Raw genomic sequence first — 26,310 nt, 5'->3', positions numbered from 1 at the left:
AAGCTCAGTGCTCCAGGAGGAACAGGAATTCGAGACCCTTCAGCAGAGAGGTGGAGTTATTAAAACCTGAACTAAACCCAGTTTCTGCAAGGGTACAAACCACAGCACTGGCAGAAGGGGAAGCTGCAGAAGCTGGTGCAGGTGAGTGAACAAATCTGGTAATCTTCACAAAACACGGCTCTGAAGGACGTGGACGCTGAGGAACACAAGGTGGACAGAGCAGAGGTGTCACCTCCCCATAACAGAGAGGCAAAAGGTCAGGGAGCTCTGGGAAGAGCCAATGGAAAATTCCTGTTTAAACCTCCTTAGGAACAACAGTACCTTAGGATGCCTTTTATAGTCCAGTACACCTTCCAAGGCTACGTGCACATACTGGACATTCCTTTAATATTGGTGGCGTTAAAGGAGCTAATTTATCAGGAAAAGCAACACATTTCAATGTCAGAAACTGTAAAAATCACAGACCTTAATTCAAAGCCTTACGAAAATAACCCAAGTATGACCTGAAATGTTTGGCACAGCCTTTACCTGCCCTTTTTACATCATGCTGTGAGGTTGAAGCTGGTCAATTAGCTTGACTTAAGAGCATGGGGCATCAGGAAGACCCAAAATCCTTCTGTGGGCCTCTGAAGGATCACAAGTGGGAACTAAATGTGTCAGCAGCACCTGGCAGGGAAAGCCAGTGCTCATTTCACCTTTGTTTGTGAATCCAGGCCTTGACTGGGACTACTGGACATCAAATACCAAAATGAAGCCTTGTGGGACAAAGAGTGTAGGCAGAGGAAATATCCACGATGAGTCCTCTGCCCAGAAAAGCCTCCACTGCCTACATGCACTGCTGCTCCTGCAGACCCAGCCCTTGCACCACCACATAAAAATTCTGACCAAGCAACACCCACCGGAAGCCACAAACCACAGCCATTAAAGGATTTGTTTCCTTTGTCCTTGTATGTCAACACCTTATTTCCAAACCAGACCTAAGGCATTTTTTTACCCACCTGCCAAAGGCAGTTTGAGCTGCAGATTTCACATCCAGAAGTGACTGTGGCAAAGGCCCTTCAAACAGTGCCCGACCAGCCCTCGTCTTCGCTGCTGTCCCAGCCACAATTGGGTTCATGTTTTCACCCCCATTCCTCAGGACAGCAAAACACATCGTCCCAAGGGCTTCAACAGGGATGAAGATCTGAAGGGGTTGTACCCTGGCTGCTGCTGCTGTTTCTTAACAGCTTTCAGCCCCCACAGCACAGCTGACTGACACGTGTGCCACAGCACTGGGTGTTATTTGGGTTGGGAAGAAGGGAGAGAGGGGAGAGGAATGAAGGGAGAGAAGAGCCACGTGTAGGGAACACACATTCCCTAAACACTCTTTTCTCTGTCTCTTGCTCTCGAAGCAAAGCAAAAGAAAACTGATAGGAAAAACACATTGTGCCACAGAAACCAACAAAAACAACAAAAAAGCCATGATCGTGATTTCTTGGAACAGAACAAACTGCTAGAAACCAAAAGATGGGAGAATTTACTTTCAGTGTAAATCTTCATTTCTTCTTTCCCTGCTAGAGCAACTCCTGTGTCCTCACAGAGCTCACAGCCCCGTGGGTACACGAGTACAGCCAGGGAGGGGCTGGGGAAGAGAAACTGCCCATAAACCAGACCTGGGAGCGAGAGGGCAGAGTCAATTCTGCACACCCAACTGCAGGAAAGCTGCAGTGGAACAACATTCCCAGAGGGGATACAAAGCCAGGCCTGTCCCAACTGAGCGGGGCTTCCACCAGCCAACACAACCAAGCAGCCACAACGTGGAGAGGACCCTGGAACCACCAAGGGTGCACAGGCAGGAGAGGAGGGAAGGTCCCTGTGCTCCCACTGCCCAAGGGACACGAGGGGCTGTCACTCTACACGTGTTGGGTTCTGCCTCCACCTGCCTGGGGCTGACCATGGAGGAGCAGCAAACAGTGAGTTATTCCAACTAAGCAGCTGAAGCTGCTTCGGGAAGCACTAGATCTACATAGAAACATAAGCTGTGAATGTCAACATCCCAGAAACCAAAGGATCCTTCAGTCCAAAGGTGCCACTGCTGCTTCACAGGCCAAACACAACCCCCCTCTCCTCTGCTGCCCTGGCACCTCACTGTCCCCTGCTGGCAGCTGCTTCCATGCCAGGGTGTCTTTACAAACCAAAATGACATCTGGTGACACTGATCAGGAAACTGGGGTCAGATTTTGCTTTCCTGACACTACATCCTGCAGTAGAATGCAGCCAGTGTTTGTGTAGAAGGGAAATCAATTTACACAATTGCATGATTACATGTCAAACCCAATTAGGAGCAGAAGACAGTTGTGAGCTCAAATTCTCCTGGGGAACGCAAGACATTTTCTGTGATCCCTCACATTTAAAGGCTCCTAAGTATCCAGGTTAGTATGAAACTAAAGGCAAAATATCCAGAAAAGTTTGAACACGGTAAATTTCTGACTTCTGAAGTCTTTAACATGTACAATCATCTGAGAGTGGCAGAAAAACTCAGCAGTTATGGCAGGTCTCAGCTGCCTTTCTCCTCACTGAAGAGCGTGTCAAACCGAGTTTTTAGTTGTAAATATACAAATGTCACCAACCACCCTTGATAGCTGTGCTGGTTAACTCCTGTCCTGCTGTAACACCTGCTGAAACACCAACTGATCAACAGCTCCACGTCTCCAGAGGACACTGGAGGAAAAACAGGGCACTGACTTCTGGAGCCACCTTCCAGAGCTGAAAGGAAAGCCTAAAGAAGGGAGCAGCTTTCCCATGCAGCCCCTCAGCCTCAGAGGTAAATGACAGCAGATGAACATGGCAACAGACTAAAAAATCATCCCAGGGAGTTCAAAGCCATCAGGCTGGAAAGCTTTTTCTGAAGCATTAACTCGTGCCAGTCACTCCTGGGAAAACCAACCAAGATGCTGTGCCAAGGAAAAAAAGCCAACTAACTGTCAGGTCTGTGGGAGGTGTTTTCAGAGTCCAAGATCTCCACAGTATCACCTTCTGTCATCATTTGCAAAATCCTGAGAGCAAGTAAGGAGACACTTTGAGGATGTTGGGAAGAGAACGTGGAAAACCCACCCACTCCCACGAAGGAGTCGGTTCTGCTCCAGCAGCGGACACACAGCTTTCCCTCTGGGCCAAGCAGTCAATCCCAAATAGAGCACAGCTGGCTTTTTTGGGGGGATTGGTTGGTGTTTTTGCTACGTCCACTGGCAGTTTAAAGCAGGAGGAAAACATGAAGTCAACCTGGAAGCCTTAAAATTAGATGGGGGCAGAGTATTTTACCACAGCTGAACACAACCCCTTCCCAAAACCAGAGTGTTGGGTCAGTGAAGCCTTGAGAAGGCTGGAAGGTTAATGGACACCTTTCATGTAGGGAATCCAAACAAAGGAAAGACTGTCCTGAAGATTACACTCTCTCCTTAGAGAGATGACTCAGTGCCTTATCACACACTCTTTTCAAAAATAAATTAAACAAAACAGATTTAAGAATTAGCAGCGAGAAGGGTTTGTGTATTATGGCCACTCCAAGCTCCAGCACGCTGGACACACCGATCACCGTTTTACTTTACCCCAGGAAAGCAGAGGGAAGATGTTCTTCCCAACACTCTCTGCAGCTGAGGAAGAAAATAAAACTCTGAGCACTCTCATTTGGTCACTAGAGCAGGAGAAGGGAGGAAGAGAGAGAGGAGAAGGGAGGAAGAGAGAGGAAGAGAGGGAAGGGCCAGTCAGCTGCCTGTCTGATTCCGGCACTGCAATCCTATGACCCTTAACTGCATATTTAACGAGTCGGTGTCCCAGGCAAAGGGGAGAGGGGAGGAAGGCTGGGAGAACTCAGGCCACAGTGCTAATTCCTTTCCTGCACAAAGACAGTCTCTTGAGGACACAGGCCTGCCTCCTGTAACGTGATCTCATAGTCCAGGTGGGAGAGTTTCCTCCGAGGGAAGTTGGTGAGCAGTTCAAAGCGTTCGTTGGGGTATCCTTTGGACTGGACGTGTTTCACAAGGGCCTGGAGAGAAGGAAAGGCAAAGGGGTGTCACAGAATTCACAGGAGGAACCTAGTACACATAAGGTAAACTATACATAACAGCACACTAATGCAAGAAATAAAAAATAAAATTTAGGAATAAAATAAAAATTTGAAAAAGTTGAAAAAAATTGGAAAAAAAAACTGAAATAAAATTTGAAAAAAAAAGAGCCTTAAATGCCCCCAAATAAAAGCCCCCTCACTTGTTTATCAGATATTAATCCTTACCCTAAACCTAAAAGCCACTAAAAAAGCATCTTTTGTGATTAACCAAAATAAATGCAGTACATTTACTTGTTAATTTTTTTCTTGCCTCCAAGAAGCAGGAGGGTTCGGGGTTTTTGATTTCTATTTTCGAATCTATTTACAGTTCAATGACTTCTCTGCCTACAGTGGCAATTGGGGCAGGATACAGAGGGCATTGGGATGAAGGGGCTTCAGCCTCACAACCCTACAAGCAGAGGCATCAGGAAGAGCTCATGTCCATGCCATGATGAGGGAAATTTCCCAAGTTCATCAGGGAATACAGCAGATAAGAACATAAAGTACGAATAGAGAAGTGGAGATGGGCAGAAGAAAAGAGGATCCTGCAACAGAGCAAGACATGGGCAGAATGAAAAGCTGAAGCTTTTTAAAGAGAGGGAAAAAAAGGCAAGTGTCTTGTATGCAATAAAATAGAAAGTGTGAAAAAATAGGGGGGGGTTCAACACTACTGTTACATAGTTTTGGTGGATAACTTATGCCAGTGAATTTCGGCAGCCTGCAGCACTCTTCTGGAATGGGTTACCCAGAGAGATTTTGGACTCCTGATCCCTGTGAGTGTCCAAGACCAGGTTAGACAGGGATTTGAACAGCGTGGTCTAGTGGAAGGTGTCCCTGTCAGTGGCAGGGGGTGGAACTGGATGAGCTTTAAGGTCTCTTCCAACCCAAACCATTCTGTGATTTTATGATGGAAGGGGCTCCTGAAGGACCCAACCTCTGACCTAACCCACTCTTGGAAGCTTGCTGCTTGCCTAGAGATCCAGGATGTCACTGGGACGATTTTGGTGGGATTATCATCACAGTGTTCCAATATAAAGATGACAGAGGCATTTCTTTCCCAAAGATGCACAGTGAGGAGAGACAACACACACAAGTTACCCCAGGGGAAATTTCATCTGGATATAGAAAAGGAATTCTTTATCATGAGAGAAATTAAACTTTGGAGTAAACTTCCCGGGAAAATAGTGCCATGTCCCTTGCTGGAATTATTCTGGACTCAGCTTGAGAGGGCCCTGGACAAGCTCATCTACAGCCCTGCTTTCATCAGTTAAAACTCTTTAAGTGCAACTGTCTCCTTTAACAATTTCTTTTTCTAGTTCTGGCCAGCTTTTAAAATGCAAAAGATCATCCTGGAAATGATGCTCACAAAGCAACACCTGAGACTCAAATCTCCATCTGACTGAAACAGCTTTAGAAGATCACATGAGGGAAGCACACAAGCCTGCTCAGCTCTGCAATCAGAAAATGCCTTTACCCACAAACCTTGACTCAGTTCAATTCCTCTTCTGAATGTAGAGCAGAAAGGAAATCACATGCTGAGATAAATTTCCTTTAACTTCCACAGTCCATAAAAGGAGTCAAACCAGAAGGCAGGATCATCAGGGGATATCTCAGTATTACACCTATGTACTGCCTAAATAAATCCCTGAAGTATTCAGAAGTGCTACATGTTTATTAATACACACAAATTTACTTAGCAGACTGCTTTCAAAAAGCAGTTAAGGTCTTTTTTCCCCCCATTTGTTTTCAAGCAGGAGAGTTAAGAACATGAGCTGAGGACACTGCACACTCTCAGAGTGCTGCAGACTAGGTGATAGCCTCATTTTCTGTATGAGATAGGAGACTTCTTTCCCAAATCTGCACAAAACCCTTCCGAAGAGGTGTGCTTTTGCCTTCCCTAAGACTATTAGGTTGCTTACATGAAAATGAGCTTAGCTGGCCACCGTGTCCTGAGAGCTCATGGCTAACAGGAACACGGTGACCTCTCTTCACGCTGCTTCCAGGAAAGCACCCACAAAATCTGCATGGCAATGCCATCCACATCGACTTCTCCAAGGGAAGCCAGCCCAAAGCACACTTAAAACCGTGAATTTCACTGTGAAACTGAAATAATTACTGTAATGAATTTGTTTTGAGAGAACTTCCTCCAAAGTCTGCTGTGTCATCCACGTCCAGAAGGGAGGCTGGAAGTATGATGGGAGCGATGAAGAATGAGAAAGGAGAGTTTTGCTTTTGCTTTTACCAACTAAACTTTTCCATTTAGAAACAAGGTCCCACAAACGAGTGAGCTGAGGGCGTTTTATGGTAATGATTAATGCAGAAGCCACTTAGAGCCACTGCAGAATAGAAATGAGTGGTTTGGGGATTAAGGAAGACACTGGAGTGTACTGGGAACCCAACACACAGAGTGAGCAGGGTCTGCTGATCAGAGAGGAGTGACACTGAACACAACAGAAGGACAGTGCAAGCACTCCCTTGGATAGACCTCTTCCACTAGATCTGATTTCAGCAGTGCCAGAGGTACAGCAATTCTCCAGGTTCAGCTCTCCTGTACTCAAACAAGGATTCCCATTAACTCCACTCACCAGAAGTTTAGCTTGTTCAGGCAGTGAAACTTGTTCCCTCTTTCCATCTGGATACCTCAGCATCAGCTGTGCCTTTGGTCCTACACAAAGGAAGTCACTGCAGGTTAACAACAGGACTTGAGTTGAGCTCTTGTGCAGATTTTAGATGGGACAGCACAGCAGGATTAGGGACTGCAGACAAACACAGGGTTCCAGTCTATGAAGATGTATTTCTACCACATGTGCTTAAAATATACACATCAAACTCAGGACTCTTCCAAGACATTAGTCTCTTCCAAGACGAGTCAGTCTGTCCAGAGCACACTGCACCTGTGTTACACCAGTGTGTGCTTTACTCCTAAGGCAAGGTCTCAAGCTAAGAAACCTGAGCTCAGGGACTTGGTCACAGCATCAACCCTGCCAGAGCACAAGGAGTGTTAGGACAACACTCTCAGGGACAGGGTGGGATTGTTGGTGTGTCTTGTGCGTGGACTCCATGGTCTTTATGGGTCCCTCCCAGCTCAGGAGGTTCTGTAACACTGTGACTAACAGGACTCTGCAGGCTGAGCCAAAGAGGTGCTGCTGCCACGGGGAATCACTGTCTAGTGGCAAGGAGTCAGAAAATCAGCTTTTTAAAACCAGGGATCAAACCATGCCTGGCAGAGTATAAACAGTTTCAGGGGAAAAAAAAAAAAAACACAACAAAAGCCAGGTTATGATAAAAAGTGTGAACTTACCATTCACATCTAGGCCCCGAAACGTACTCTCAGGCTTGTCCGGTGACTCCTCCAGCGTCCCCGCGTCGACGCAGGGCACAACTCTGTGGTTGGACGTCGTCCCAGGCTCAGTCCTTGCAGGGGCCTCAGGCTGAGGCCTCCGGCTCTCCTCTTTTTTATACCCCAAGTCCTTGTGTGGAGACTTCCTCAGCTTGGCAGGAACCTCTGATTCCTCCTCCTCCTCAGAGCCGCAAACTGAAATAAACTCCTCGCTTCCAGAAAAAAGCTCCGACTCCGACTCCTCGTCCGACCGGCTCTCCTGTTTGGCCTGCGAGGAATCAAAATGTGTCTCCTGCAGGGAGGCTCTGATGGCAGCTTCCAGCTGGCTGTCCTCACTGGCATCGATGAGACTCTCCTGTGGAATGCAGGCACGACACAAATACATCAGAACCACTTTTAAATATGTACCGAAAAATCAAAAGGGCACCGGCCTTCCAAAGGGGAGCTACTAAACCTGTCAGGAACAAACAGCAGGGAAAGCTAGTCATGCTATTGTTAGTTAATGGCTTCTCCTTGGAGTTCTGCCTGGAGTAATCCATCTTCCTCTCACACATGCTGTTAAATCCAAACCAAATGCTGACAGCACACACTGCACAACAAAACGGTGATCCTGGGAGAAGGCATTCCCTGGCACACCGCATTTTTGCATGCCCTTGCAGTAACTCGGTGAGACTGTCTGGGAAATCAGTGGAGCTGGATAAAGACAGGCCAGAGTGCTCTTTCAGGTGCCTCCAGTCCTGCCAGAGGGCCTCGTACTTACTGAGCGAGAGCATTTCTGGGGAGGGCTGGTGGAATGCCCATCCAGCTGGCCGTGCTCACTCAGGAACCCAGTCACTTGGTCCAAGAAAGAAGTCACATCCAGCTGGTGCCACTCCACGAGCTTCTGGCCTAGGGAACAAAAGGCATCATGAAACACAATTTCAGCAAAAGTTGCAGTTCAGTGGTCAAACACACCAACTCACTGCTGCAAGAGTCTGTATTTGTGGAACTGCAGCTTCCCACAGGCTACCACCTGATAATCATGGAGCTTCCTCCTTCCACTCCCTTGAAAAGGAACAGACACAAATACAGACTCAGTTTATTTTTCTTTTCTATCTATGTGAGCACAGAATGGTGGATTTGTCTTCCAAATGAATAAACACCAAACCACTTGGTTTATGAAGAAGTATGTCTACATTCCTGCTGAACTGATTCCAACCCTTGGCAAACAGCATTTGTTCCCAGAAGTAAAGTGCTAAGAAGAGTATCCTAACTTCAGCTGCAACATTAAAAAAATATGTATATTTTTGGCTGGTTTAAGTCAAACATGAAGAAATCTAAGCTTTGATCATAGAATTATTACTTCAGACCTTAGAAGGAGGAGACCTGACAGCTGCATTATAAGATGATAAAAGAAGGTGCTGGGATACAAGAAAAAAAGTAACACTTTTGAAAGAACTGGAGGGGGAAGCAGAACTTTGATTGTTCAGGTAAAAACCCCAAACAAACAAACAAACAAAACCCAAAAACAACAAACTTGAAACCAAAACAGTATTTCAAAACTAAGATGCATTTTAAAAAGACACCATTGGCCTCACAAAAATAGTGCAGAAGGAGCAGGAAGCAGATTCATTTGTAAGCAGTGCTTACAAATATTGTAGTTTATTCATCACGTGATTTCAAGAAGCTTTTAAAAGGAGAGTTAAAAAAAAGAATTAAATTCAGAGTTTTACCACCAGGTGGAACTATTTTCACCTCCTAAGCAAAGCACTCACTAAGCTTCAAATACACAGGATTTCTGCAAGTTTGGGGGGTTTCATTCCCTTAGTTCCTCCAGAACATACTGTGTCACTGTTCAGCAACAGCAAGGTCTCGCAGAGATTCTTCAGCCCAATGTAACACCAACTGCAGTGGAAGGTATTCCAGCCTACAACTGCCAGTCCTTCCCATGGGATAACTCCAACTGGTACCTGCCTTACCTGTCCTGGGATCCAGGATGGAGACGTAAGGGAAGTCTGCTAATTTATAGAACTGGATGTACCGCTGTCCTTCCTCGCTGTCATGGTACACCTGCAAAACACCACGCTGGGCAAATCAGTGGCCTGAGAGGGAACGCAAACAAACTGTGCCTTCAAAATTCACCAAGTTTTTCTCTTGTTTACAAGATAAACTATGAAAGGTACCTACAGTTCTCAGGAACTGTGATGAGCTGACAATCTGCCTGCAGCTCTCCATGTGTTAGAAGCTAAGTGGCAACACCTCGACTGCACAAGTGAAAGGCTGTTTATGCATTCAAATGCATATCCATGAATTACATCTCCATCCATAAACTACACACACTCCATGACACATATCTTCTCTGCAAGCTCAAGGGAATTCCATCATGCCATTGCATTCAAATAAGTCCTTTTTTTTTCTAACTGTTCCATCTACCAAGGTCCCAGATCACCCACACATCCAGCCCCATTCCATTTCTCACCTGCCAAAAAATGAAGTGGTCCCGGATGATGTTCTTCACGGCCTCGTTGCTCCAGACATCGCGGTTGAGACACTGGCAGGCAAAGTCTTGCACGTTCTGAATGTTTATCATGAGCCACTTGTTCTGCATCTGACCACACTCCTTGGCCTGGAAGCAGAGAGGAAAGCTTTGTGAGATCAGAGTGAAGAGCCAGACACCACCAATGATCAGAGATGGCTTCTAACACTGTCAGACCTTCCACCAAAACCCTTCCCAGTGAGGAAGATGGACAGAGCTAGTGAAAAGGCATCCACAAGACAGAAGGCAGGGCTGAAGGATCTGCTTTAAAATGAGCCTGGCTGAATTACAGAATCACATCGATGAACAGAGCTGCTGGATTTTCAACAAGCCAAGCACAGGGTTGGAAAAGCAACTCAGAGGGGGGACACACATGGCGATGCTGAATAAAGTATTTATTCAGGAAAAAGTGTAGTCAGTCACATTGGTCTGACAACAAAGACCTACTCAGTCTAAAGATAAACCCATGGATCATCTAGGTAAACAGGTTGCATAATTGACAGAGGACTTGTATTAATTCAACAGGACCGCTTTGCTGTTTCCTTTTTCCTCTCCCAGTTCTGAGTTACTCTGTGACTGTCCAGCTGCCGAATTAGGCATCCTTTTTGATGCTCCTTATCCAGACTGCAAGTGGGGAGGAAGACAAGAAGGTGCAGGAAGAAATCTTACTGGTTTGAGTCACAAAGCTGGCACTGTCTGATTGCTTGGTTGCAAGTTAATGGTAGGAGTTTGATCAAGAATGTAATTCTGATCGCTGAACTGTCATACCTGTTGAAAAAAAGAGGGCTAGATCAACAGCAGGAATGCTCTTACCACCTGGAAAGACTGGAATTGGCATAGGAACTCCCTTTGCTTTCAAAAATATGTATTTTTAAGTGATGTTCACCATCCTGCTGGTAACGTACTGTCGAGGAGTTCAAAGGAAAAAATTTCACAGGAATCAGGATGTTATGCAAGATTTTGCTGTTTTGGGCACTACTTTGTTCCCCAAACCACAGTTTTTACTTTTGAAATGAATTTTAGCCAGTGTGGTTTGGAACAGTCAGCCTGTCCACTACATGACAGACTGACGTGTGAACCCCACACAATCAGCTTCACCAAGGCAGGAACCTCAGCCAACAAAATCCATCTGCGTGGCCAAGTGCCCTGCAGAGACAGCTTTTGTTTCACTCAAAGGAAAAAAAAAATGAATATAGAAGCATGGAACAGTCCTGCTCTCAGAAGGGGCCTCCCACTGACTACTTACCACTAATATCACACTGCCAGAATCCAGTATTTGGTCACCAGGTGAGAAAAGTGGGGCAGGTGACATTTAAGTAACTGGTAAGGGTCTTAAATATAGCCATCGTGCTTTTATTTAAAAGACTTGTTTTGAGCTAACTGTGGGTTTTGAGAATTAATTCTTGGAAATTGGTTCAAGACAAGGCCCAGAGGTAGTGCCCAAATATATAGGGAACAAAAATCCTTAAGTTACTTGAGTCAATTGGATTGCCTTAGTCCTGTGTCCTAATCTAAAGTGTACTGGATTAAAAGAACAAACTCAAAAATATATAATTAGAAAGCTGGGAAGTGCACCTCGCTCTTCTGCGCTTTGTATACTTTTCAATATTAATGAAAACCTCTTGCTCTACCTCTCCTCTGTCCAGCTAAAGTCCTTTGAAGGATGGAAGCAGGAAATTCCACACAGAACATTTGCAAAGATGAGTTTTCACCTGTAGAGCAGGTAGAGCATTTGAAACTACTTTGAACTTGCTTCCAGAAATAGGCTGCAGATTTACCACTTAAAAGGACACAGTTAAACTGCTGCTAGCTCACACCCACAACCCTGCTCTTACACAGCTCCTGGGATTCTTTTGAGGGAGTGGAAGGAGAAGAGTGTGTGGGGAAGAATCGCTGAGGGTTTGCAGATTATACAGGTGGGTCATTTTGGTGACAAAAGAACAAGGGTAGGCTCAAGAGCCGGCTTGTGTATCCCAAAAGCTGCCTGATGGATTTAGATCCACTGTTTCCATCACCAATTGCCCCCCCATTCTCCTCCCCCTTCGATGGACCAGCACCAGGCACTTAGGGAGCCCACAGAGAGGGCACCACAGAACAGCCACTCTGAGAGCAGAGCCAGTGGAATTCAGATGCAAAAACCAAACCAAACCGCTCCAATCTGTCCTAAGTTTGCCTTTACCCTTTCCCAGCCACATCTTTCATCACTACAACTTAGAGCAGCAAACTGGTCAGACAACCCGTGAAACAAGTCTTGGTTCACATCCGGTGCTGGATCTCACTGCACAACCTCTGGCTCTTGCACCAGTAAAAGTAACAAGTTTTCTTCTCATTTGACTTCTCTGAACATGCATGGTTTAAAAATGTTGTTGGTGGCTCAGCTTTGTGGAGATGCAATCCTCCTCCAAGTCAGCAGGGAGAAGGAAGTGGAGCCAAGCATCTTGTGACTCTCTGGACATCTGAGTGATTCAGGGTGGAAGATAACAGGTGACAGAGAGTCAGAGCAGGAGATCATCCAACAAGAAATCTCCTGTTTGTGCCACACTTACACCTCCTGTCTGGGGCAGGGCACAGATCCTTTCTCCAAGGAGCCACTTCTGTGCCACGGCTGTACCTGCAGGCCATGCTGACCCAAATCAGGACAGAAGCACCTTATGCTCCTCTACCACACAGTGACCAGATCAGCTTCCAAACTGTTGCTGTTTGTTAAGTAGTAACAATAAAAAAAAAAAAAAAAAACAATTCTCAGGTGTAAAGCAGGGAGCAGCTAGAAAAGGCTTAACTTGTAAAATGAGCAAAAAAAAATATTACAGATGGACTCAAAACTCTGCAAAACGACATCCAGTCACTTCAGTGAATCCCCAGTGAGTGTTAAACACAGAACTGCCCACACCAGAACCACCTCCTCCCTCAATAAGAGAGGTAAACTAAGGCAATTCAGTGTGTACTCCTCAAACTAAATCGTCTCTCATGTCACATGCACGAAGGGAGAACACCTGCAATTCTTCAAAGCAGTCTGAGATGAGAACTAAACCACTGTTCCCTACCAAGCATTTTTGGGGTGCAATTTGTTTATTGTACTCGAGTGATTTATGCCCACAGCAGATTCCACATCAAGGAGAGAACTCTGTTTAGTTTAGTAGATCACACACTTTACAAGTACAGTGATCATAAGTGGTTCTGCACGTGAAGCACAAGGCATCTTCACATATAGCAAGTCAAAATAACCCCCAATGACATTCAACACTTGAAATTTTTTTCTTCAGTGTATCACTGAAAAAATGAAAATGAAATGGCAGCTTTTTGGACCTTACTGACAACGCGAAGAGGAGCAACAGACCATGAGCAACAAAGATACATAAAAGCATTAATAAGACCAGATGCCACCACTCTTGCCAAGTTTGAATGAAGTCCTAAATCCTAAATGATTCCATGATAAATGTAGATGGTTTAATCCTGGCTGAGCCTTTCACAGGCTGGGACACACCACACACCAACCATGGTAAGGAAACCCCACTTGGATCAAAACTTAACTACAAGAGCATCAAAATGACAGCATTTAGTTTTTTGGCACTCTGGAATGTGATGAGCATCTCTGATTTATCCTCTGGTTTCTCTCAGCGTACAAAGAAGGGAGAAAGCCAAGGGCAGCTTGCTAGAGATGAATTTTGAGAGACTCTGGTCACTGAGGCCCCACACTGTCCCAGGTTGAAGCAGCAGAGCAGTCTGCAGGCAGGAAAGGTAAAATGCAAGTGACTGACACATTGAGAAGATGAAGATTTTTACTGCAACGAAGCTGAGGAGCATCAGAGTGAAATGAAGGATATCCCATGGGAAAAGGAACTGTACAAGAACACACACCAGAAGGTGTACATGTCTTTAGAGTGGAGCCCCTGCACAGAACAAGGTATCTACAATCCCCTTCCCCACTCCCAGCTCACCCTTTCTTTTTCTTTATTTTTCAAGAGTGAATCAGAATGCAGAGACTTTAGGACAAACAAATCCATCAATGAGCTGTGTCAATCTCTGAATCTACTTTTGACTGTGACAGATGCCACAATTAACATTGCTAAAGTCTTGATATGTTTTCAGCAAGACCCGAGGAAGGACGAGCAAATTCCACATCTCAAATTCCACTCCCTGACTGTCCCGGAGCAGCACTGGTTGTTTTCATGTGAATTCCTGTTACTGCTGCTTTTAACCACGTGTTTGGTGGTTTCACCAGCAGCTCTGAACCCCAGGCCCAGGAGGTATCACCAGCTGGAAAACCTGACACACCCTCGTTTGAAGTGAACCCTGAACCACAGATCACAGGGCAGGGACACCCAAGCACCGAGTGCTTCAGGCTGCTCCTCTGCTTCCCAACTCAATCCCAAGGCAGACACTGCTGTCCTCTGCCAGCATCCTTTCACACCTGGAATTTTGTTAGAAGATTAAATACATGGAGGGAATCTCAGAACAGGGGAATTAGTGACTAGGCAACCGATCCTTGGTGATTTGGGAAGCATAAAAAGTGATGAGAGTAACAGAATGAGAGTTGGAAACTCAGTAAGGGCCCAAGTGTTTCATCCAAAGTTCTCCAGCAGTGCTCCAGTATTTGTGCACAGCAATAGAGGCACATGTGCAAACAAGGTAAATATTATTTTCGTTCAGCTCCTGCAGTCAGTTCTTCAACATCTGCACTGCACCATTTGATCATTATTTTGCATTCCCATAATAACAATCACTACCATCATCAATCTCCGCTATTCAAAGATGACCAGGAGGAAGTTCAGTAGTAACTGAAACTTCCGAAGAATATCTGGAAATGATATATATAAAAATATATACCAATCTGCATATTCTCTAATCATTAGTTGAGTTGCTGATCCGCATCAGAACAACTTAGGATGAGATCTAGGGAGGCCTACACAGACAGGAAATTATGACACCTCGGATTATTTAAAGCTGACAGTCCCCTGTATCTCTGGGATACTTTTCCCATCGCCACCAGATGCAAAAGGCGCCCATTTTGTACATGAGCAGGGCCTCTACTGAAGATGAAGCTGTGGCTTCACGGTAAAGCCACACTCAAACACTTTTAGTAGCTCAGGTATCAAAACCCACTGAGATGTGTTCACCTGAGCTTCTCAGAAGGGCTGTGCTGCAAACTATCCTGCCCTTTGTGAAGTCCTTCCTCACCTATCCAAAGCAATCCTTCTCCAGCTTTTTCTGTATTGTGACCTACAGGGATTCAACGTTTCTATTCTGATCAGCCTCCCTTGCTCACCCAAGTCTTTCACCAGGTGTGATTTGCCACACTGATACTGAGACATAAACAACGGCTCTACACGGTCAGGAGCTGGACCTGATGGTCCTTGTAGGTCCCTTCCAGGTGACACCACCATTAGTGAAGTCACAGAATCACAGAATTAACTGGGTTGGAAGAGACCTCCGAGATCATCAAGTCCAACCATTGATCCAACCCCACTGTGATTACCAGGTCATGGCACTCAGTGCCACATCCAGCCTCGTCTTAAAAACCTCCAGGGACGGTGAATCTACCACCTCTCTGGGCAGGTCGTTCCAATGCCTGATCGCTCTCTCTGTAAAGAACTTCTTTCTAATATCCAACCTAAACCTCCCCTGGCAGAGCTTAAGCCCGTGCCCTCTTGTCCTAATGTCCTTGAATGTCACGAGCATTCCCATACACAGTCCACCAAATATTTATCACTGCACAGTCCTTTGCAACTTCCTGACCCTCCAGCCATGGATCCCCCCCATTCCAGCAGCCTGACACAGCCACCACAGAGGAGCTGCACCCCCTCCTTTCAGCCCTCACCGTTTCAAAGCTGCCCTTGTGCATCAGGTCAATGGGAGGCCTGAAGAGATCTGCCAGCGTCGTGAGCTTCTTGTCCACGGCCCCTCCATTCCGGAGCTCCTGCTCCTGCCGAACTGCACCGCCCCAAGAGGAAAGGAAGCTGAGTTAGACAAAACATACTCTCGGGGTGGGTTTATGGTTGACTGAACTCTCAAACACAAAACTTCAGCACTAGGCACAGGGTTAGACCCCGCTGAACAAGAACAGCTGCCACGTAAGGGCAGAACCCCACTCGTCTCGGCTTTCTCACACACTTTAACTTTTTAAAAAACATCTTCATAAACCTGAGTATCAGCAGAAGGGGGTTCATATACCAGTATTTGAAAACAAATAAGTCAAAAGAAGCCATGACTTGTCCCCAGTGATGCTTTAAAAGGGAGAACTGAGCTACATTGCAGCAATGGAATATTCCTGCTGTAGTATTTCCATTACTTGACTGTGGGGTAATCCCACAAAAAAGAAAATCCAAACAGATTTAGTTAATACGGAAAAATCTCTACGTCTTAAGAGTGGAATCCCAGAATGGTTTGGGTTGGAAGGGAACTTAAAGTTCCAAACCCTGCCAGGGGTAGGGACACCTTCCACTAGATCAGGTTGGAAGATGGTGAGAATAAGAATCGTGATTCTGTAAATGGTGCATTTTCATTTACACAGCTGCCAGTGACTTTTGTACTTAATGCTGCAAAACCTTCACCAAACCTGTCAGGTTTAACTTGTAATTATCAATACTTATTTTCAGTTTGGCAGCCCACACCAAATTGTGTGGGACCATGGTCCACAGAGCCCAGGAACAAGGCACAGGACAAGAGGAAACAGCCTCAGGCTGCACCAGGGGAGGTTAGGATTGGATATAAGGGAAACTTTCTTCCCTGAAAGGGCTGTCCAGTCCTGGCACAGATGCACAGGGCAGGGGTGGAGTCCCCATCCCTGGAGGGATTTAAAAGCCATGTGGATGTGGCACTTGGGGACATGGGTTAGTGGTGGCCTTGGCAGTGCTGGGGGATGGTTGGACTCAATGGTCTTGGAGGGCTTTTCCAACCTTAATGATTCAATGGTTACACCTCTGGAATACTCCAGCACCATCAGCAACAAGAACTGTACAAACAGCCATAACTCAGCTGTGAAATAGCTGGTGGTGTGCTGTCACAATGATATTCTGTGAAACTTAGTGGATTAAACAGCAGCCAGTGCTTTGGCATTTGGAAATCCTGTGTGTGAACAGACAGGGGCAAACAGCAATTCAAGTCATAAGAACCTCGTGTGTGGCCACAGAAGCAGCCTCAGGGCTACTCAAATGTAATTCAAGTGCCAGAATGACCACTGCCTAGCCAAGAAATATTCAGTGGGTGAACTTAATTTCTACTTGGATGTTAGAGATTCTTCCCCCTTTTGTACTCCCTCTAGAACAGAAAGAGGTTTTTTTTGAGAGGCAGCAAGAAAGTATTTGCCTTATGACAGCAGACAGAATATGTTGTGATAATAATGATTCTATAATTCTAATAATGTTATTTAAAAAAACTTCTATACCATCGGCAATTTAAAACCCATTCAACAACTGAAAGCTGTCCTGGCCTACAAGAGAAACAGTTTTTCAATCTTATTTGCATTAAAAGCAGTAAAATAGAAAGTCAGGCTTACTGATCTGTAGACACTTACTGGTTTCTGTCTGAAAATCCCGAAAGCCATCGAATATGGAGCGCGCAGGTCGGCGTCTTTTAGGGGCTTAAAAAAAACAAAATTCAAGAGTTAGGTCAAAGTGTCTTCTCCAAACAAACACATATTAGTACTTTCCATCACGTGTGTGGGAAAACAGAATAGGAACCCAAAGCAGGGATGATGTGGGAATAGAGGAAGAAACAGAGGAGGATGGAAACAGGTAGTTTGTAAATCCCATTTTCCAACACATCCTGCCTCCAGCAAACCCTACCCCAGAAATACACATGTATCAACAATACATAGATGTTTTAAAGTTACCCCCTTCTGATGGGCTCACCAAGGCCCATTAGCACGTAGTGGCAGTGCTGTCACAGCATCACCATGTCACAAATCCAGTCAAGATTTTACCAAAGGCCTTCAAGTGGATGAAAACCTTCAAAAGATTAAACCCCATGGGAGAATATTTTCTTTGTAAGGCAACACATTTGTGTTTTTTCCACAATGCAGTTCTATTCTTTTCTAAACTCTCATCCTGACCTTGTCTCAACTTCTTGGCTGGACTCGCAACAGCCACATTTTTCCATGAGATCCAGTGTCACTGGAAACCTTCGGAACTGATTATCTGCAGCTGGACAGAGACGAAAGCCCGGGCAAATGACAGAAATAATACTCTCAAGTCCCACTGAAGTCCTAAGGTATGGGACAATCACTGCACTTGGAATGAAAACAGAACTGCCTGCTGGGACTTGTTGCAGCTCTTTATGTCCCTTCCTACCAACAGAGCAATTTTAAGATAGAACTTTCAAAGCCCAACTGCTACAAAACATAATAAATAACAAATTAAAGCAAGATAAATACCACCTATACCCAGTGGAAGAATGTTAATACAGACTATCACAGAAAAAGCCTGAACAAGGAACATGCCTGTGAATAATAACATCTCAACTCCAGTGAGTAACACCTTCACCCCAAGTGATTAGGGACAAGCATAGCCCACTAAAGCCAACCTCAGAGCAACTTCAACTCAGCAGCTGAAGGACCTCTTCAGCAAAAGCAGCACGTCCCTGCAGGCTCAGCCCCAGCCCGGCAGCACAGGTGAGCAGGTTCCCTGCAGCCCAGGCAGCTGCTTCCCTCATTATCCTTTGCACTGCAAGACAGGATCTGTGCATCTGGCAGAGCACAAATACCTTTTTGGGTCACCTTTTCAACTGGAAGAAAACCTGAGCTCACAGCACCACCTCAATATGACACTGCTAAAAACAGTAAGCAGCACCTCCCCTGCTTTGAGGTTAGAGCTGAGAAGACAAATGAAGCATCTCTCCAGGTTCAGCTCCTTTTTCAGGCTGCTTCATGTTAGAAACAGAAGTGGCATTGGTGGATCAGGCGGTGCCAGGAGGGCATCACTGATCCAGGTCCCCTCAGTTGGTGGTCAGTGACTGTGACTGAGATCAGTGTGTTGACAGGTGGATAGAACGTGACCAACCATTAGGGTCAGCAGATCTTAATCCTGCACCACTTAGATTCCTGAACCCACAGGAGTCTATGGATCTTTGTCAAAAACTCTGTCAGGCCACAGGAACAAGTACAAAGCTTCTCTGTCTTCAGAGGGGCCTCAGCAGGACACCTTCCTCTGGAACCACCTCCCAGCTTGTGCATCCTGGCTAAAGACCTCTCCGATGCTGAAATAAAGGTTCAAGAGAAAACCAGTTCCCAGATAAACCCGAAGCTTGGTCTCCTTCTCCTTTCTAACACAGGAACTAAACAAAGAGAAAAGAGCATTTCCCATGAGTGTGAGACCACTTCAGCGGAGAGCACTTGCATGGCCTTCCTTGATGAAATGGGCACGGTTCTCAATCCACTTGACATGGCAAAAGTCAGCCCAGAAATGGCCTGGTCAACATGGGAAGGACAGAGACAAGAATAGTAGATGCATAATGCAGCTTAAAGAGCAAAATAAATTCCTAAATGAGGAATGGAGAAAGTTATGGGTAATAACCATACAGTTTGGCTCTTCCTTTTGATCTCCCATCTCCCTGGGAAGCATGCATTTGTCCTCTTCATTTCCACTTCATTTTCACAAAGACTGAGCCAAGGCTCAATCTGCCATCCCAGCACCTTGAACACTTCCACAACAGTATCCCACGGATCTGAACCCCCAGAATGCAGATGTGTACTTAATTAAGTTAATTGGCTGTTGCCTCACCAGGTCTCATGAAACAGGAGTTAGCAAATTAGGACCACTGGGAACGCAGCATCTCTCACGTGTGAGGTTTTCGATACCACTGGTGTTATTTCTTCATATTTAGCAAGTTCAGGTTTTGTCACTTAGCTCTTATCTCAACGTAAAGAAAACAGAAACAAAATAAAAACACAAGCCTACCTCCAAACAAGGGCTCAGGTTCTACCAAAATTTCCTGCTTTTGAGGAATTGGAGCTCGTACTTCATCCCTATCAAAGGGGAAGAAAAACAAAGAAAAAAAAAAGATCAGAGAGATGATAATATTCAAAGGAATGTATAAACCACATTTCACTGTGCTCCAAAGGCTCCTGCAACTCGAACCAGCTAAGGATGCTGCTGTACCATAGCACAGAATGAAGAGATTTGGGGTTAAAAGGGACCTTGAGAGACCATCTATTCCCCCTCATGGCACTGCTGCAGGACTTGGTACCCACTGCATCAAGTTCTGGCACGGATTACCTTTGATAGGAGATTACACAAACCCCTGAGTGATTTGATCCCAGGCATTGTCAATCTACTATTTAAACATTTCTTTCTTCTTTAATAACTCTGTTAGAACTTGGAAAAGTTTCTTAAAACTTAGCAAAAGCTGTTAATTACTCCATTTGCCATCCTCCTTCTCTGATTATCTACACAGAGAGCAAAAACTATTATCATCCCTATTATCAGTTTTCTTCTGCTGGAAGACTTTTTGCTTTCAGTTAAAAGCCAGAGCTCCCTCTTATCCAGAAAGAAGAAAACAGGATGGTCAAAACAGCCATTTCCCCCCATTTCAAGCAATTCTTGGCTTACATAGCTGGGCTCCCTCACACATCAACAGCTCAGTTATGCCTGCAGAGACAGATAATCTGGAATTGCAATTAGGACAAGAAAGGAAATCACAAGGGCTCTGAAACATCACTTAATCAGTGCAGTTAGCTGGCCCTTGGATCTGTGTGGAGGAGGACATGGGTTCATCCATCACTACATCCTGCCTACGAACTCCCTCTCCCCTCAAACTCTTCCAAGGTGTAAAGTGTGCACTTGATGGCCCTTGGCCGTGCAGGTTTCAAAAACTAACTCAGAATGTCAGCAGGACGCACTAACCTTGCTGTTAACCTCCACATCTCTGACTGCTGTGTGCTAGTGACTCTCCATTTGCATATTTACTGTTCTCTCTTCCTAGGAGGAACGCTAAGCTGACCAGCACCTGAAGGTGTCAAGTATAAAAAAAGAAAGTTTTCCAAGAAAAACTTCAGTCTTAAGTCACTGATGTGCCAGAAGTTGTCTAGAAATAAGATTGCTAACACCTATAAATACAGAGTTTTACCTTCCATTATCTGTCAAAGGTTCAAGCAGGAAGGCACTTGGCGTGAGCTATGCAAGTCAGTACATAACAATTGTTTAAATTTATACGTGTGCTTCAGAAGGATGAGGGGGGAGGATTTTCTTCTGTCTTTTTCCTGAAGAGGAAAATTTTCATATAGACAAAAGCCTGGCCAGGTTTAATTTACATTATTTAATGAATGTGATTTATACCAAGTAATTTCCACTGAAAACATTCCATTTGTCCCAAACAGACTCATCAAGAGGCAGCACCAAAAGCCCTTCTGCCATGATCAAGGGGAAAAACTCTTCCCTTTACAGGCATCTGATGTGCAAGACACTGATACAGAGGTTGAAGCTGCTGATTCCTTTGCACACTGGTGGACACGGTCTGGCCTCTCCAGTGCCAGACAGGGATAAAACACTTCCAAACAAACAAAACCCCCCCCCAGGTAATAAGTGACACAGTGAGACAAAACAGCCTCAAGTTGTGACAGGGGAGGTTTAGACTGGATATTAGGGAAAATTTCTTCACTGAAAGGGTTGTCAAGCACTGGCACAGGCTGCCCAGGGAAGTGGTGGAGTCACCATCCCTGGAAGTGTTCAAAAAACGTGCAGATGTGGCACTTGAGGACATGATTTAGCAGTGAGGATGGTGGAGGTGCTGGGTTGACAGTTGCACTTTACGATCTTTAAGGTCTTTTTTCTGACCTTACCGATTTCAGAATTCTATGAAATGTGACTAAATCATTTCTGGAGCAATTTAAAAGTGAGAGTCTCTTATTATTGGAACCTCACTTTAATGTCTTGTGCCTTGTTTGTAAAAAACAATACGTGTCAGCCACAGAAAACTTCTGAAGTACATTCAAGAGACTAATTTCTGCTGGTCTACAGGCTATGCAACAACTTCATTGACCTGGAGCAATGTTGGAGCAACCAATCTAACAGGGACTGAAGCAGCAGGTACTGCAGGGAGCTGGGGGCAGGTTAGGAGTGGCAGCTGCCCTGTTTGCTCTACCTGACACTGTGACATTTTTAGCACAGCCCATCCCACGGCCGCGTTCCCCAGGTACGTACTCGGTGTGTGGGCGCACGGCTGACACCCCCGCGGAGCTGGTGCTGGGCTCCTCGGCGATGCCCCCGCCGTCCAGGAACATCGTGACAGCCATCTCCAGGTTGTTGTTGCAGGCCTCCAGCATGTGCTTCCCCACGCTCTCGCTAGCACCTGGAATGCCACAGGAAAATGAAGGTGTTTTGACTGGAGGCGTCCAGAACAGCTTCCTCTCGAAGCATGAATGATCAGGAAGAGCTGTTCATCAGTTGTTATTTATCCCTGAAGGATAGTTATGGAAGGGAAAGCCTGCACAGAGGACAGCCAGGCTTCTTCCTGACAGCAACAGAAAACCTAGTGGAAGTCATCTGAGGTGCTTTAGCATGGTTGTGATTTTTTTCTAGAGGTCAGACCTTTTCCTGGTACAATTCTGCCTGGTATGAGGACCTGTTGTAGTTCAGAGGAGGCCATGGAGATGCTCTAAGGCCTGGAGCCCCTCTGCTCTCAAGACACGTTGGGAGAGCTGGGGGTGTTCAGCCTGGAGAAGGATCCAGGAGACCTCAGAGCCCCTTCCAGTGCCTGAAGGCACTCCAAGAGAGCTGGAGAAGGACTTTGGGCAAGGGCCTGGAGTGACAGAACAAGGGGGAATGGCTTCCCACTGAGGGCAGCATTAGATGGGATGTTGGGAAGAAATTCTTCCCTGTGAGGGTGGGGAGGCCCTGGTACAGGTTGCCCAGAGAAGCTGTGGCTGCCTCATCCCTGGAAGTGTCCAAAGCCAGGCTTTGGAGCAACCTGGGCTAGTGGAAGGCATCCCTGCCCATGGCAGGGGACAGAACTGGATTAGCTTTAAGGTTCCTTCCAACCCAAACCATTCCATGATTCTGTGAACTTTCCAAACAGAAGTAGTGATACAGAAAGAAAAATGAAAACCTGACTTAACATTTTAATAGGGAGAATACTAAATCAGCTGCTAAAGCTTTTTCACCCACTTGTAACAGATATTTAGAGCTGGAAGAAAAGGCTCCCTGATTTTCTGATTGTGCTGATTTGCAAAAACAAACCAGCAGAAGTTCAGTTCACATAAGAACATAAAAAAAACAGCCAAGGGGAAGAAATACACAGGACTCTGTAGACAAGTGCTACTAACGACTAACATTCATTAAAATCCTAGAATCACAGGATGGTTTGGGTTGGAAGGGACCTTAAAGACCACCCAGTCCCACCCCCTGCCGTAGGCAGGGACACCTTCCACTAGACCAGGTTGCTCCAAGCCCTATCCAACCTGTCTTTGAACACCTCCTAAAGTGCAATTAATCCCAGTTTAAACCTTGCTGCTAAGGATGAAAGAGCAGTTCCCAAAATCAATTGTGACCCTTTCCTCAGAGGGAAGAGTCTACCTCCCAACGTCCCCTCCAAAACCATCCTGTCAGCAGAAGTTCCCTCAGCAAAGGAAGCTCTCCTGCACCCAATCCTTGAAGTGTCTACTGAGTTCAGCCCCTTCTCCACAGGTGGTGGGCTGCCAAAGAGCTTATTTTCCTATGGAAAGTCTGGTAGAGAGGAACAGCAGTAAAATGCAGCTAAACCAGTCTGGGAGCAGCTTTGGGATCTGTAGCAATTCTTCCTCCAAGTTCACAAAAACGAACAAAACACTTTGCCCAAAATCCAGGCTCACAGATAACATCAGTCTAGGCAAACACATTTGGGTGTTTCTCAAGATTTTCTGGGAAAGGCTCAAGAAGCTCCAGCTCAAACGGGCTTTGAAACTGAGTTGAGAGCAACCCGTTCTAAATAACCTGCACATCAAATCACAGAGAAGGCCAGACTGACTGAGGGAACTGGCTTTGCAAACACCCAACCTGCTGTGACAAAGGATCCAGGACGGCAGGCAGCTGTACTGTAAGACCTTAATCAAGGTGAAGAAAGTGCAAAATAAAAACTAGTGACATCCTAAAAAACGACGCGTTCTTCCCACAAACTGTTCTTTGGCATTTTCGGCTCATTTCAATGTCAACTGTAGCAACGAAACCACACCTGTGAGTCTGGGACACACACACACCCCACCCCACACCTCACTGCACAGTCATGCAAAGCCATTCATTCGCAAGAACTAGAACAAAAATGATAATTCAACCCTCTGCTATTTAAAGAGACACCGACACAGAAAGTGCTTGCACTGATTCCTCATCCCTCCTGAAGAAAGTGCCATCACGTGAAGGCTTTCAGTTCTTGTGCTGGCAAACAGAAAATAGTAAATATTTTGTAAGTTTCAAAGCAAATTTCACAGAGATCCCATCACTTCCTTGGGAAGACATGCAGGATCCATATCCTCTTAGCAGTACTCTTCGGGATGAAAGCACTACATAAACACAACTCTGCCATCAGATAAAAGAAAAGCATCAAGGACTATTTCTCCTCATCCCTCCCTACCGCATCCTTCCACTGCAGAGAAATCACTCTGTCTTTTCCCCCCAGACAGGAGCGATTCCATAATACACAGCTCCAAGCTGGAAGCTGCTAACACAGACCACTGAGGTGTGAACTTGGAGCACCTGTCACACCACACTAACAATACACTTCTGGATACAACCTTAAATTCTATGAAAATGGAAAAAAACAAAGCTTCAGAACTGGGCAAAGCCCAGCAGGTCCTTTTTTTCAATTTTAGAAAACATAAAGAGGGGTGTTCTCCCATTTAACATAAAACATAGAAGCATATAAATATGTCAAGGAAGAGCAAACCAGCACAGCTCTGCCTGTCCTGGTTGTTTTTAGCAAGTATCTCACACACAGGCACACACTACAGTGAAAACGTGTTTGCTGCAAATCCTTTTTGTTCACGGGGTTTACTCTGAAAGAATTCTTTAGGGATAGCTGAGAGATCAGTGATTTTCCCCGTTCACACGGGGCTTTCACATCCTTGTTCAGGGTTTGAGTGCGTCCGATGGGATCCTGGGGGGTATCAGGAGGAGCACTGGCCAGGGACACAACCTGAACGGGAGCTGGCTCGAGCAACCCAGTCAAAAGCAGTTTCGCTTCTTTTTGGCTGTTGTTGATACATCTTATTAAACATCCCTGCAGCATCAGACACGCAAAGCCATCAGCGAGGGGGAACCACAGCGGAGCAGATTAAGAACAAAGTGGGTCAAGCGCTCCGAGTACACAGCCCGGCGCTGTCAGGGGCTGTCACCTGACGCAAACTTCCACGTAAGAGCGACCTGCCATCTCCGCGAGCAAACTCAACCCTCCGCAAGTCGCCGGCATCGCACAATAATTACGTATTTTTAAAAGGCAGACTCGGGGCTCCCCTCCCGGCGTTCCCCGCCGGAGCGGAACGGGGCTCCCGGGGAGGAGCAGAGCAGGGAGGGAGAGCAGGAGCAGCGCGGAGGGAGCGGGACACGCAACGGGATAACTGGGAGGAAACCCCGAGCCACCGCTGGGAGGGGGACTCCCCGCCGCGCAGAAAGCCGGGGGGCACAGAGCAGCTCCGCCGCGACGGGCGGGCCCCGGGGCGCGCCCGCAGACAGGCCCGGGGGCCGCGGGGCAGCGCGCCCGGAACCGCTCCGCCTCGGCCCGCGCCTCCCGCCCCGCGGCCCGCCGGCGCGGGGGAGCCGCGCGGAACCCGCCCTCGGCTTCCCGGGAGCGCCCGTCGGCCCGCACCCACCGGTGATGGCGGTGAACTGCTGCACCAGCGCCCTCAGCGCCGCGGCGCCCGCCGAGCCCCCGGGCGCCGCCATCTTGCGCCGCCGCCGCCGCAACACAACACACGCGCCGCCGGCCGGCGCGCGCTGCGCATGCGCAAGGCCCGCCCGCCCGCGCGACCCTTCCCTCCCTGGCCCGCGCCGCCCCGGGAGGAAGGGAAGGGGGGCAGAGGGGGCGCGGCCGAGGTTGCCATGGGGACAAGTCCCTCCCCCTCGGCCGCTCGCGGGGCGGGAGTTGCCGTGGCAACGCCCCCCCTTCCCCGCCGTCGATCCAGCGGCTTTCCCGGAAGATCCCCCCGGCATTCCCGGCCCGCCACTTCCAACGGCGGGGCGCGACGGGCACGGGCCGGAGCGGCACCCTCGGCACACGAAGCCGGGCAGTCGTCCGCTGATTTACCCCGTCACAAAGGGTTTACCCCGCGCAGGCCTCGGGCCGCATGTGGGGCGGGTCCAGGTGCGGCGAGGGGGGAGACACCGGGAATAACCCCGAGCACCGCTACAGGCGGGGGGGGACTTGCTGGAGAGCAGCGCTGCGGTGAAGGGCCTGGGGGACGACAAGCTGTCC

The 26,310-nt window shown here is 46.8% G+C and overlaps 1 protein-coding gene across 1 annotated transcript; it reads right to left on the bottom strand.

Moving 5' to 3' along the window:
• Positions 1–993: 993 nt before the first annotated feature.
• Positions 994–25,797, bottom strand: UBXN7 (UBX domain protein 7). Its single transcript, XM_027906134.1, has 11 exons — positions 25,709–25,797; positions 22,074–22,221; positions 19,833–19,900; positions 17,453–17,518; positions 15,758–15,870; positions 9,883–10,029; positions 9,383–9,473; positions 8,185–8,312; positions 7,386–7,779; positions 6,670–6,749; positions 994–4,024 (listed from the first exon to the last, which is right to left on the bottom strand). Exons 1-11 carry the CDS (start codon positions 25,779–25,781, stop codon positions 3,863–3,865), a joined length of 1,470 nt encoding a protein of 489 aa, XP_027761935.1. The 5' UTR covers positions 25,782–25,797; the 3' UTR covers positions 994–3,862.
• Between the last annotated feature and the right edge of the window lie 513 nt (positions 25,798–26,310).

Source organism: Empidonax traillii, unplaced genomic scaffold (genome assembly GCF_003031625.1).
Source record: "Empidonax traillii isolate 1590-97213 ecotype Southwest subspecies unplaced genomic scaffold, ASM303162v1 scaffold1250:size145484, whole genome shotgun sequence".
Taxonomy (NCBI): Eukaryota; Metazoa; Chordata; class Aves; order Passeriformes; family Tyrannidae; genus Empidonax; species Empidonax traillii.
Note: the sequence above shows the minus strand (reverse complement) of the source record. Positions and strands in the feature narration are given on the sequence as shown.